Source organism: Engraulis encrasicolus, chromosome 11 (genome assembly GCF_034702125.1).
Source record: "Engraulis encrasicolus isolate BLACKSEA-1 chromosome 11, IST_EnEncr_1.0, whole genome shotgun sequence".
Lineage (NCBI taxonomy): Eukaryota > Metazoa > Chordata > Actinopteri > Clupeiformes > Engraulidae > Engraulis > Engraulis encrasicolus.
In genome coordinates, this window is record NC_085867.1 from 54,483,663 (window position 1) to 54,497,249 (window position 13,587).

Consider the following 13,587-nt stretch of genomic DNA (forward strand, 5'->3'; position numbering starts at 1 on the left):
CAACACTCTGTAATATCTGTAAGTCGCTTTGGATAAAAAAGCGTCAACAAAGTGTAATGTAATGTAAAACTTAGGAGTGGAAGGGAGAGAGGTTATGCATATAATCACTACAATACTGTGAGGATGTGAAGGTGTTCCTGCAGATGAACATGATGATGATGCAGTCTCACCATGGCTCCTGAGGCGGAGGAGGGGGTGGGGGGGTGTCACACTCGTGAGAACACCAGTCCTTTGTGCGGAGGGGAGCTCAACACTGCCAGAAAAACACGGGTCCAGGAACTCCAGACCGGAGGGTCACACGCTCGAAAACTGGAGCAGGAGAGAGAGAGAGAAAGAGAGAAAGAGAGAGAGAGAGACATAGAGACGGAGATGGAGAGAGACAGGGGGAGGAAGGAGAGAATGAAGTGGTAAGCAGCACCTCGTACATCATTACATCATACAAACACCGCCATTTCAAATTTTAGAATGCATAATAACTCCATTCATTAGATGCAGCACTCAGTATATTCTCTCTCTGCCTGACTCCATTTGGGGGCCGAACAGTAGAGTGCCTCTACTGTGTGTTTGGGTCCTACGGTAGTCAGGCCCCGGCTGGCCCCCATGCCAGCATGAGGAGCTCTGCTTGTAAACGTGTAAGCAAACAGCCACTTCAACCTGAGCACCAGGAGAGAGGCAGTCTCTACTGCCAACAACAGATTTAGAGATACACACACACACACACACACACACACACACACACACACACACATATGCACGCACATGCGCGCGCACGCGCACACGCGCGCACATGCACACACGCGCGCGCACACACACACACACACACACACACACACACACACACACACACACACACACACCTCTGACCCATACCATGGCCTCGAGCAAAAGTGCTAAAGTCAAACAACCACCCTTCTTCACTGTATGAGAGAATTCAGGGAGGGCAGTCATCTCTGTAACTCAATGCAGAGATATAAACACACACCTGACATAGACAAACACCTACACACAGTACACACACACCTACACTCACAACACAGCAGAGATAGCTCTGATTTACAGTATATAAAAACCTCAAAGGTTGCTAGCAAAGTCTTTCATTTATGGATTAATGCCACTAACAATAATACCAAGAAATTCCCAGGCCCCTGGGCCTTACCTACAAGCCCAAACACATGCAAACACAGCGATCTACCGTGCAACCATGCAGGGAGCAGAAAAAAAACTGCAATAGGCTATCGGCTAGCAGCTCCAACACAGCAAAGGCATTCAATAGTGAGGAACTGCATAAATGTCAGCTGAGTCTGGTCTTTTGTTAGTACAGGCAGCAGTGTGAAGGAGACATAGCCTGGGGAAGGGTAGGCAGCGATAATACCTCCATCAACTGGCCCTGCCGCAGCTCAAATGGTAGGGCACTGCACTGCTACGCCGGGACCCGGGTTCGAATCCGGCCCGAGGTCATTTCCCGATCTTCCCCCATCTCTCTCTCCCACTGTCTTCCTGTGACCATCTCACACTGTACTGTCAATAAAGGCATACCAAGCACCTAAAAAATATATTAAGACCTCCATCAGCTCAACACCACCACCACCAGGTCATCCTGCTCCCACGGCCCAGCCACACAGCCATGGGATGGGGGACATCCATTGACAGTACTGTCAATGGGGACATCACATCACTCCCGCCTGCCACTTGGGACAGCTACGCCTCTCCACCACAGGCCCACCAGATGAAGAAAGGCTAAGGCCAGAATGGCACAATGACATAAAAGGATCCCCTTTTTAGGGAAAGCCAATTACTCAGCAAACCCACAGAAATGCCAAGTCTTGTGCACAGAACCTTCTGAAAACACCCTCGGCCAAGAATGAGTTGAGCCAAGAAAACCAAACTACCAGGATAGGAATCATCCATGCCAACAATGCCTTGGCAATAAAAACCTCTGAAAAGAACCTTATGAAACGCATTAGCACCAAAAGATAATGATTACAGCGGCTACAGTACATCAATTTACATATAGATCCTTTCCTCCAAAGCAACTATACAGAACACACAGGCACAAAAAGGTTAGTGCAGGTGAGTAGGATTGGCTAGTTTGTTTTGAAGGAAAACTCTCTCGGAAGAGAAAAATTCTTCACACGCTTCTCGAAATGCGATGTTGTTTATGGAAGACATGTGGATCTAAATGGCCAATGTAAACATAGCAGGAACTCTTCCAGGGAAAGTGACACACCTCCACACGGCTAAGTGCAGTGCACCATTAAAAAAACACAGTGTCTAAGGCCAAGTTCAGACTATGCGACTTCCTGGCTTGAGGGTCAGCTTGAATAACATTAGTAATCATAGGTCAATGGCCTGTTAATCAGTGAGCACAAATCGTCAGGTATAAATTACTCTCAGACACTCAGATTCATCATATCCTGAGATCACATCCTGATCAGGCTGTTGGCTGGCATTTGACATGCCAAATATTTGGGAGAAAAGGCAATAAGGAGCTGGAGCCAGTTGACTGTCCAAGGGAAAGCTCTGCCCGGGACCATGTGCAGCCGATACGTGAAAACCACATCGGTTTACAACTAACTTTGTAGGGCTGACCTCATGAACCTTACATGAAGAGCAGATAACAGTCAAAATTGCATCTACTCTTCTGCAACTGCAAACACTCCCTGTAATGGTTTGTTTTGTGCAAGTTCACTCGTGCACTTTTTTGCTTATTCAAACTCTTTGTGTGTGTGTGTGTGTGTGTGTGTGTGTGTGTGTGTGTGTGTGTGTGTGTGTGTGTGTGTGTGTGTGTGTGTGTGTGTGTGTGTGTGTGTGTGTGTGTGTGTGTGTGTGTGTACGTGCTACACCATCATCACATGCCCAATCTTTAAGATGTGAAGGTATGTGAGCAATTGGCAACATTTTCCCAATTTAGGTATGGATTCCAACCTTCCAGTGTGGTTTTGGATACCTTAGTGGGGGGTCTTTGCATGTCCTGCCAACCCACAGTTCCACCATGAAACTTTTAAGTGATCCCACTGGCCTTTAAACAAGGATTAAATAAGGTGTAACTGCAAAGAAAAAGAGGCAGAGAGAAGGAGGAAGAGAGGAAGAAGGAGAGAGAAAGAGAGAAAGGGAGAAAGAAAGAAAGAAAGAAAGAAAGACAGAAAGAAAGAAAGAAAGAAAGAAAGAAAGAAAGAAAGAAAGAAAGAAAGAAAGAAAGAAAGAAAGAAAGAAAGAAAGAAAGAAAGAAAAAGAAAGAAAGAAAGAAAGAAAGAAAGACAGAAAGAAAGAAAGAAAGAAAGAAAGAAAGAAAGAAAGAAAGAGAGAGAGAGAGAGAGAGGCAGGCCATGGATCAAGATATACTGGAATTCAACCTTTCCTCTCACTCAACTGGTTAAGTAGGTGCTGCCAACACTCACGTCACAGTATCCAACTTTGCCGAGCGCCATGTGCTCATGAAAAAACATAACCATGCAGCTCCTCTCCTCTCCTCTCCTCTCCTCTCCGCCTGCCTAAACGCATCAAAATGAAATCTCAGATGGCCTTGGTCCTGGTTCTACTTCTGCTTTACCACATCCTTGGGCACGTTGATCCGGCACCCTAACTTTCTTTTTGCGCTCTTTTTCACCCTCTTCCATTCTCTCTTTCTCTCCTGTACACTCTCATGCCAAACAACTCATTAACACCCGACCACAATCAGCTCATTCAAAATCTCAGTGGATCAGAAAATATCTCGGCTATGCTGAAAGAATCCCAACAAGGCCCCTCATCCCCCTCTCTGCCCCAACCCAAACCGACCTTCCCCACACTGCATGGCGGGTATATCAACGCCTGCTGTTTCCAGTCACGAGGGATGAGCGGCCCTGCATTCCAGGCTTATTTTTCCTGGTTTTTGTTTCTGTTTTTGTTGTTGGTAATGTTTTACTGACAGACGAGACCGAGCCCCCAACAAAAGCCAGACAGAGAGTGCCCGGGGTCTGACGAGGGCAAAGTGCATCCCAGTTACATAATGAGAGATCAATGGCAGTAATTGAGCACACAGACAGCCATAAACTGTGGAAAGAGTGCGAGTTTATATATCACCAGAGCGGACAGATGAGACACTAACCTTCCCCAACGATAAGGCTAAGTGAGGACAGCTAACGCAAACACACAGGCTCAAAAACACACAAGTATATATACTGTAAACAGACCATACCATACGGTTGAGTGAACTCGATCTAACAATTACACTGGCGCTCAGAGCGAATATCTCTGGGGAAGTGCCAGCTAAACACTTCCTGTTGCACTAACTTCAAAAATGAGAGGGCAAATAGACTTCCAGGCTTTCCCAAAACATTTCATAGTTATGACTTTAACCTTGACTAGGTCCCCAGAAAAGATAAGGATTTTGAACAGCAAGTGTATTTCCACAGTTGTTTTAAGACAAAATGTATAAGCTATTTATTATTGTGGGTTTCATATCTAATATGAAACGACACAACATACCCTTTCTAGACATAATAGTCACATGCCACTGGCTAACCCCCTCATCCACCTTTATAAACACATTTTATGCAGAAAAAAATGCCTTCTATGCATTCACTACTAGCATCCGTGCTACACATAACAGACTCTGAATAGATTTTAAATAGGGCAGATTCACACTTGCATCAAAACATGACACAAAGAAAAATGTTTGACTTGTTTGATGATGTTTTGGCACTCGATGAGACACCGCCGCCAAACCTTTGACCTTTGCCCTGTATGCTCCTGCATGTCCGCCTCCCTTCGCTTTCACTTAAAGCTGGATTAAGGAGGAAATCTGTCCAGGCTGAGGAGATAGAAGTGACAGTCATGGTATCCGAAGCAATGCTCGTTGACCGAGCAAAAAAACGTCTCAAACGGTGCATGTCCTGAGCTAAAAGAGTTGAAGTTCAGACACAGGTAACAATACTAAGCGCGTAATTAATTAAAAGGGGCTTCTTTACCGTCCTACACCAAGCCAAAAGGGCAATGAATTCAAATGGGCAGCTGAAGTGAGGTGAGATGCAGGTCACAGAGTGTCTTGACCGGAGCTTTTTTTTGGGAGTTGCAGCCCCTATCTCTAAGTTCAAGAACCATGGGTACCACTCAGGCTGGATAACATCTCTGGCACTGAGCAGCCGGCTAAAGGACTAACTCACCTGGGAGCCTTTAAACAAAAGCTTCCAGAAGCCCTGGAGGAGTTGGCAGACATCCATGTCGCAATCCCGGCATCATGTTAACCTGTGGGTAAGCCCAGACCTGTATACTTCCTGACGGAGAGGGCTGGAAGGGGGTTGTGCTGCTGCTGTGGTGGGCGTGGGAGGATAGGGTAGGCTAGGGGCAGGATTGGAGTGTTCAACCCAAGAGCGGGCAGTGAAATAATCAGCTTGGTGTATCCGGCAGGCTGCAAAGCTCTCCCTCCTCCAGTCACTTGACTGCTTGAAGTTTCACAGAGGGATCATAATAAAAAGGAGGGGGTTGGCAAAGGCAAAAACAAGCGTTGTGTCATATGACTCTCACATTACCGCATTCAAGGGCTTAAAATTAGTTGCAAAAATGACCTTTTCCACCTTCAACACAACCACAGGCACACCAAAGTTGCACTTTACAAATGATTCCCCTCTTTTAGTCTTACTTTGCTTTTGGTACCAATACATTCTCCGAATGCAGAATTCAATGAAACACTGCTTATCCACCCCAACTTCAAAGAAAGTTTTTGTTGTTGTTTTGTATTAACACAGACTGTTGTATATCTGCATTAACATAACATGAAACCACCATCGCTCATCTTGCAGTTATTACCTGGAAAATCAAAGGCTTGGAAATGTTCAGAGTGTGGCGTGTGGCATCTTGCAGGTGTGTTAATCGATCATTGTAGTAAGGCAGTTGTGAGCGATGATATCTGTAAAACAAAGGCATGACAGGAATGTCACTGAAAACACATAGCCACGGTACATATTCTCCATGTGAAAGTTAGTGAGCAGGGGTGTGTACGATATATCCATGCAGTTGAATGAAACACGCGCTAATCACCTTGTGGATTCCTTTCTTCTACTGTAGGCGATTATTGTTTGTTATGGTTTTTTTATATATATTTCAAACACATTGCTTTCTGGTAATGTGCAATTTCCGCAAGCTGCAAAACATCTGACATGTCAAATTCGTCGCGTCGCTTTACCACAGTGTTCTGCGTCAATTTATTTACAAACTACAACGTTAGCTCAGTTTAGAACAGTGTGCACATACATAATGAAGCACAGCAACACGGGTGTCATTTTTGACTTGAAGCCAGACAATATGCACTTCTTCACCAACCAACCACCACATCTGCGTATCTGAAATTTCTGTCAATGAAAATTGTCTGCCGTGCGAAAAGCCGTGCAGCACAATAGAATTTCATAACAAACGGATAACAATTCTGCTGAAAAATGATGATGTTGCTAGCTATTTGGTTAGCCCAATGCCGTCTAAATAACGTTAACCATTTTACCTACGTTAGCTGACAAGCTAGCTAAGCCGACCAGCGCTTCCGTTAGTTATCTCAACTAGCGATAGCCTGCTAACGTTAACTTCTTCATTGCCTATCTTTTTTTCAGCGAGACTGGGTTCAGGCATTACTGACAGTATAACGCTAGGTCCAATTACATTACAAATATAAAAGACCCAGGCAATGCACAGCGAATATTCTTGTACACCGAGAAACTTGAGCAAATAAAAATATCGTTTTATATTTGTCGAACATAGTGTAGCTAGCTAAATGTTTTTCTACCGGTTGACACTGACAGCCTCGTTATTGTTGTTGTTGTGGTGGAGGGCGGAACCCAAAACGGAGGCCGCAGCTTTTAACACATCGATGACAAAATACTCCTGACACACTCACCTAAGATTGCATCCTGCAAAATAAAGCACTTTCTCCGCGTTTGTGATGAAATTAGGAATGAACAAAGCGATTGAGAAGGTGTAAACACTACTTTCTTAATCCGTCCTGTTGGAGCTAAGCCGCCGCCATCGCTTTCTACCAGCACTAAAACAGACGAAATGACGTAATGACGTACACTACACTGATCTGACGCATTACGTACTAGTACGCAAACTGAAAATGTAAACAGTGGCCGAACCAGCGAACATCAGCTGATGTATCACACAGCTGATAAGCAGTATGCGGGCCAAATCGAAAGTAATCTGTTTTCTAATTTTATAAAACTGCTAAGATCAAAAAAGAATAAATTAAGAACACCTTAATCATTTACATCGAGACAGCACTTCGAAGCAGACTTACCGCGTCTTGTCTTGCACTGCGAAATACAAGTTATTTTGAGCAATAGCGCTCAACGCCGCAATATTGGATCCATAAGCTTCCGCGCTTATCTTTAGACTTGAGACAAAAAAAAAACGTTTTTGCGCGCGCACACACGCAACTGTAAACAACAACGGATTACAGACGACTGTGTTATTGTAGCATGGATTTTACAAAGTAAAATTCTAATGTACCCAGCAATAACATTTGGATCAGGCCTACACACAAAAAAATACTGGGTTATTTATTTACCCAAATACTGGTTTATGACAATTTTACTACTTATTGGGTTTTTTATACCCACACTGGGTAATTTGATAGAAACATGCTGGGTTATATGTTTACCCAATTATTGGTGTGTGGTCGTTTGACCATATACTGGGTTATGCTAACCATTGATGAGTTATTATACCCAATCACTGGGTTTATCATAACATTTGAAATCAGAGCCAGCCAACGGACTTTTTCCTGGAAGTCAACTGAACTGAGGAAAACCTTCAACAACAAGGAAAGGTTTGTAATGAATTAAACTAATATGTGTGCTGTCTAAGTAGTAAACTTGATATAACGGTAAAAAATGGACAAGGCGCCACCATTTAGACAGTGTTTCTCATGTTATCACAAGATTTTAACCACCACGGTCTCGAAGTGATTAGCACGTTCAAACACGCTACGTTGACCTAATAGGTAGCGTCAGATATTATTCGATTAGGCCTACTTCCTATCCTACATATAGCCTAATTGCAGTAAACACCTGACTTCTCTTTTTCATTTATAAAACACGGTGGAAACGGTGGCCGAGCTGTGGGCGAGGCTAGCAGCAGCTTCAAGCTTACAAAAAAAAAACAACTAGCTATCAGCAAGCTAGCTCTAGTTAGATATGAGTCTAGCTAGCATGTTCTAACTGTAGTAATTGAAGCAGAAAGTGAAGTATTTTATTCTTAACATCCCCTGCCGTTGTGCTGCACTTGTTAGATTTGTTTGCAGCCCGTGTCTGAATGAGAGACAACTAGGGGTGTCGGGTGATGGGACATTATAACTAAACCGAAGCCTTTTATTTTGACGTTCGTAATTACATTCTGCAACTTGACATTGTTTAGCGATTACGTGCAGCTGGCTGTCAGTTAGTTGCAGATAGCAGTGGTTTAGTGCTGGTATGAAACGCCAAACTTAGTGAGCTCACGGGGAGAGTGCCTCCGCAGTAAATTCTACAACTTGTCAAGGCACTTTGTAAAATGATTTCCCCTCGCGGCTTGTCTGCTCCTCTAGTCCGGCGACGTCTAGTGGGCTACCTCTAGCCGGTGAGTTGCTAATTGTTTGTGGTTAGACGAGCGTAGGCAATTATTTTATCAAGGGCATCCTGATGTATGCTCTGCTCACTGGAGCTTTACGGATGTTTTCTTGTTGCTGCGCTGCTCTGTCACCCGCCTGTGCGTCTGGGGTCGAGTTTGGGATGGGATATGTGACGTCGGTCTGGACCATCCCAGCATACTGAGGCTATCCCTCTGAATATGTGTGTCTCGTTATTGCTTGTGCATGTGTTAAGATCCTTTATGCTTTATGCTTCACCCGAACAGTTTTGAGTATGCACTCACCGTATTATTAATCACCAGGTTAACCAGAGATCGCACTGGCGTCCGGATCCTTTGTAAGCTGATCACGTTATGTCCGTCTGTGCTAAGGTATGTGCAAACATTGTATATTGTAGCATTATTCACCAGACGCCTCAGAGGATGCCATAAATGCAATTGTTTTGAATTAGGCCTCTTTTAAAGCCACGTCAGTCACTCACTAACAGTTTCAGCACGAGACTTAATGCATTATGTTTAACAGGGGAATAACTGTCCACATTGTCAGAAGCCCGAACAAATTAACTGCAGATAACTAGTTCTAATGCAGACATGCAATGGTCACCTCTCCACATCAACACTGACACTTTCAACTGGCTAAAGATATTTGTTTCTGTGTGATTTGATATATAGATGCTGCCAAACCAAGGCATTGCTTGGAAATAAATTATTTCTTATGTGTTGCCTTTTTTGTCCTAGACTGGAAGTGACTGAAAGACAACACAGATGCATTCTTTCAGCAAGGTTAGTATTGCTGCTTCTCAATATGTGTAGCCTGCCATTATTGTAGGCATACCCCATAAAGCCAAAACAATGATCACATGCATGCATTTATTATGATTGTAGATTGGAACTTAACACCTCAATCTCTAGCTTCTTGCTATACATGGGTTCTTAGTGTTTATCAATATGATGTTATGAAGAGGGGCAAGACACTGGCAGCCAACCACGTGAGCTAATTTTTTGACCGACAGCGCTTTCCAACAATCAGAGGTTGAGTTTTGCACAGTTAGCTTTGCGCAGTCAGGTTATAAACAAATTTTAGAATCCATGTATAAAGAAGAGATTAAAGCACCAGCACAGTTGGGATACTGTATGATATTGATAAAGCATTTGCTTAGCCTTCAGACCCATGTAATTAATGCCTGTTTCCTTTATAGAACAGGAAGTAACATTCAGTAATACATTGAGCAGCATTTGCTAACTCTCTCTCTCTCTCTCTCTCTCATGTACTTATTTCTAAGGTGACCAAAATCTGTTTCACTCTGCAGCACTTGTCCTGGAGGTTTTGTAGACAGAGTGAGTATCTGGATACTTCAATATACAGCCATGGAAAAAAGACAATATTTTCTTTAGAAATTTGAAGAAAATGTATTTGCCAGTTTATAGAATGAAATAGCAATGTTTGTTTTACTCAAACACACACCTATCTATGACCGAGGTGCTGCTTGGATTTTTTTTTCTAATGTGTTGCCTTTTTTGTCCTAGACTGGAAGTGACTGAAAGAAAACGGAGACTTATTCTTTCAGCAAGGTTAGTATTGCTGCTTCTCAATATGTGTTGCCTGCCATTAATGTAGCCATACCCCATAAAGCCAAAATAATGATCACATGCATGTATTTATTAGGAATGTAGATTGGAACTTAACAGAACACCTCCATCTCTAACTTCTCGCTATTAAGAAAATATTAAAGCACCAGCACAGTTGGGATACTGCATGATATTGATAAAGCATTTGCTTAGCCTTCAGGCCCATGTAATTAATGTCCGTTTCCTTTATAGAGCAGAAAGTAACATTCAGCAATACCTTGAGCAACACTCGCTAACTCTCTCTCTCTCTCTCTCTCTCTCTCTCTCTCTCTCTCTCTCTCTCTCTCTCTCTCTTCCTTATTTCTAAGGTGACCAAAATCTGTTTCGCTCTGCAGCACTTGTCCCGGAGGCTTTGTAGACAGAGTGAGTATCTGGATACTTCAATATACAGCCGTGGAAAAAATGACAATATTTTCTTTAGAAATGTGGAGAAAATGTATTTAGCAGTTCATAGAATGAAATAGCAATGTTTGTTTTACTCAAACACACACTTATCTATGACCGAGGTGTTCCTGCACGGTTCACTTTCCTCAGGCCGCGAACCGGCCACCTCATCAACGCATCTGGTTTGGCAATGGGAGGCACAATACAAGACTGCTGAGCTAAAGGACCGGTCAGCTACCCCACAGTTACCGCACTGTATTGAGGCTTTGGGAGAGCTAACGTTCCTGTAACGGAGGCTAACTAGCACAGAGTTGGCGTGGAACGTTGGTAAACCTCCCTCCGATAGCCTCATACAGTCTCGTGCCGTTGGGCCGAGAGACTAGTCTCTTGGCCCAGCGGTATCGTACTGTGTCTCCCATTGCCGAACCGTTGTAGTTGACTAGGATGCAGGTTCGATCCCCGAGGGTGGTGAACAGGTGCAAGATGACCTCCGTCACAGTGGTGCCGTGACCCGGATGGGAGTGAGGTTTAAGGGGGAGAGTGTAACGGAGGCTAACTAGCACAGAGTTGGCATGGAACATTGGTAAACCTCCCTCTGATAGCCTCATACAGTCTCGTGCCGTTGGGCCGAGAGACTAGTCTCTTGGCCCAGCGGTATCGTACTGTGTCTCCCACTGCCGAACCGTTGTAGTTGACGAGGATGCCCGAGGGGGGTGAACAGGTGCAAGATGACCTCCGTCACATTCCACCTCACACTTTGATAGTTGGCCTCCTTTACATATACATAGTAAAATCAGAAAAACTGAACATTTTCAAGTGGTCTCAGATTTTTTCCACATATGTGTATACTATTTATTTACATGACTATGAATTAGTCATATTCTACATATTCTACAAGTTTAGGGTCGGGGAAAATTTTTTATTTCGTTCAGTGATAATCTCCCACATACAGTATGTTCATGAAAGGTTAATTTTTAGTTCATTAACTTGAATTGAAAACACAGTTCAGGGACACCAATAATCTCCATGTTTCTGGCAGTCATGGGTAAGTAATGGGGGGGATGAATAATAGCTATACTCCTCCATCTGCCTACTGCCCGAACATGGTCCAAAAAAGAGAGTGTGCCTGGACATCTCAAGTTCATGTGCTGGATCAAAAACTTCAAAATTAACATAAATAACAAAGGTCTGCGCAGTGACGGACACTTGCATGTCAACAAGCATCTTTTATGAAAGATTCATCTAATGTATTTCAACATGAGTAATTTGTTTTTCTTACTTTTTTCTATGGTTGTAGGTGACTGAACGAAAACCTAAATGGTAAGCCTCTGTTTCTCTTTTGAATATGTGTACCATTCATGTTTCCTTAAAAAGCCAAAAGACAGTAGGTCTACAAGTTACTTTATATTTTGTACAAAGGAGAAAGAATCTGGTGCCACACGGATGTCTATTTTCTGTTATTTATATTTTCAGTGCAGTAAGACTAACGTCTCGACATGCGTCTTCAGAGGATGAAGACGCATGTCGAGACGTTAGTCTTACTGCACTGAAAAAATAAATAACAGAAAATAGACATCCGTGTGGCACCAGATTCTTTTTCCTTTGTACTTATCATTTAGTCCTGCTCTGGTTGCACCGGAGTGTTAATTTAGAAGCACAGAGTGCGTATCTCCTTTGTTTATTTACTACATAATTTTGTCAAGATTTGGGTTGAACTGGAAACTTCATTTACATGTTTGTATTTTTGCACATTGCATGAATATTGGATTCACAACTCTTTGGAGTGTATAGTCTGTGTCTTGCAATGTCTTCACATTATAATTGTAATGTGTTAATGTGTAACTGAATGCTAAGTTGCCTGTCTTTCTTTTCATTCAGAGAAATGCTGTGTACCTCATCTTGAACTCTTTCACATGGTGATTCCTACACATAATTGCACACTGTATGTGTTTAGCTATCCTATCTTACAAAGACTTATTGCCAATACTGTATCTGCCTTTCCTCAATACAATGTAAAAAGTGCTGCATAGACCATTTAGAGAAGCAATGTCTCATGAATTTTGCTGTATGTTTATTTTTGATCAAGTTTCATTTGTTTTGTAAAATATCTTTGCAGATTTTCTTTTCGTGCCTGGACACTTTTTTCCTTTAAAATATTGCTTTGAATTGATGCAAATTGAAGAACGTGAATCCCTGGTAATAAAGGAAGGTTGACCAGAAAATAATTTCTCTCTCCATTGATTCATTGCTTTGATGTGTTTTCGTATAATGTCATTGAATTATCACATATGTTAACATGTATACAATAATGTATACAAATTACTTAAAGCATTAATAGTGATCAGATTGGTTCTATTTGAGCAATGGTTATCAGTGACTTGAGTGTTTAAAATGGTCAAATATTGTTAAAGTGATATTTAACCATTTCTGGAAATAGGCAGATATTTACACATCCCCTTGAGTAATTGAGCCTTACTTTTCTCCTGTTCTTTCAGCCATTTCCTGAGTTTGGCAATGCAACTTCTACCTCCAAGCAGGCAATTATCATTGACCAGTGGCATTCACTAGCTGCTGGCTGGTCCCATAAGATTCAATGATAGTTGCTTGCTTGGAACTCGACATAATTTGTCAAAGGGAACAACTGAAATAATTGGAGAAAAGTAAAAGGCAATTCCCAAATAACCCAGTTTCCACCAATGTTTAACCCAGTATCACCCAGTCACTGAGTAACTATTGGACAGCACACATACTGGGTTATTTTTACCCATTGGATTGGGTTATTATTTTAACCCAGTGAAATGGGTTAACTCAGCAACCCAGTACAGGGTATTTCTGACCCTACGGCTGGGTTAATTTAACCCATTACTGGGCATGTTGTATTGACCCAATGCTGGGTTAAAAATACTAACCCAATCCATTGGGTAAAAATAACCCAGTATGTGTGCTGTCCAATAGTTACTCAGTGACTGGGTATTAGAATAC

General features: G+C 42.6%; 1 protein-coding gene and 1 long non-coding RNA gene across 4 annotated transcripts in view; one reads left to right on the forward strand and one right to left on the reverse strand.

Moving 5' to 3' along the window:
• LOC134458590 (myotubularin-related protein 3) overlaps positions 1-7,003 on the reverse strand; it is a 36,694-nt gene extending 29,691 nt beyond the window's left edge. For both annotated transcript variants that reach the window (XM_063211008.1, XM_063211007.1), the window contains exons 1-3: positions 6,866-7,003; positions 5,788-5,887; positions 171-309 (exon numbers count right to left, since the gene is read on the reverse strand). In XM_063211008.1, the coding sequence (XP_063067078.1) occupies positions 171-173 (3 nt within the window). In that variant the 5' untranslated portion in view covers positions 174-309; positions 5,788-5,887; positions 6,866-7,003. The remainder of the gene's footprint in view (positions 1-170; positions 310-5,787; positions 5,888-6,865) is intronic.
• Positions 7,004-7,585: 582 nt separating this feature from the next.
• LOC134459101 (uncharacterized) lies at positions 7,586-12,815 on the forward strand. 2 transcript variants are annotated; one of them, XR_010036768.1, is made up of 8 exons: positions 7,586-7,795; positions 8,896-8,964; positions 9,331-9,375; positions 9,876-9,930; positions 10,120-10,164; positions 10,530-10,584; positions 11,903-11,925; positions 12,484-12,815. It is a non-coding gene; the product is annotated as an uncharacterized LOC134459101 (long non-coding RNA). The 2 variants fall into 2 exon arrangements; XR_010036769.1 differs by lacking the exon at positions 7,586-7,795 and adding an exon at positions 8,200-8,583.
• Positions 12,816-13,587: the final 772 nt, after the last annotated feature.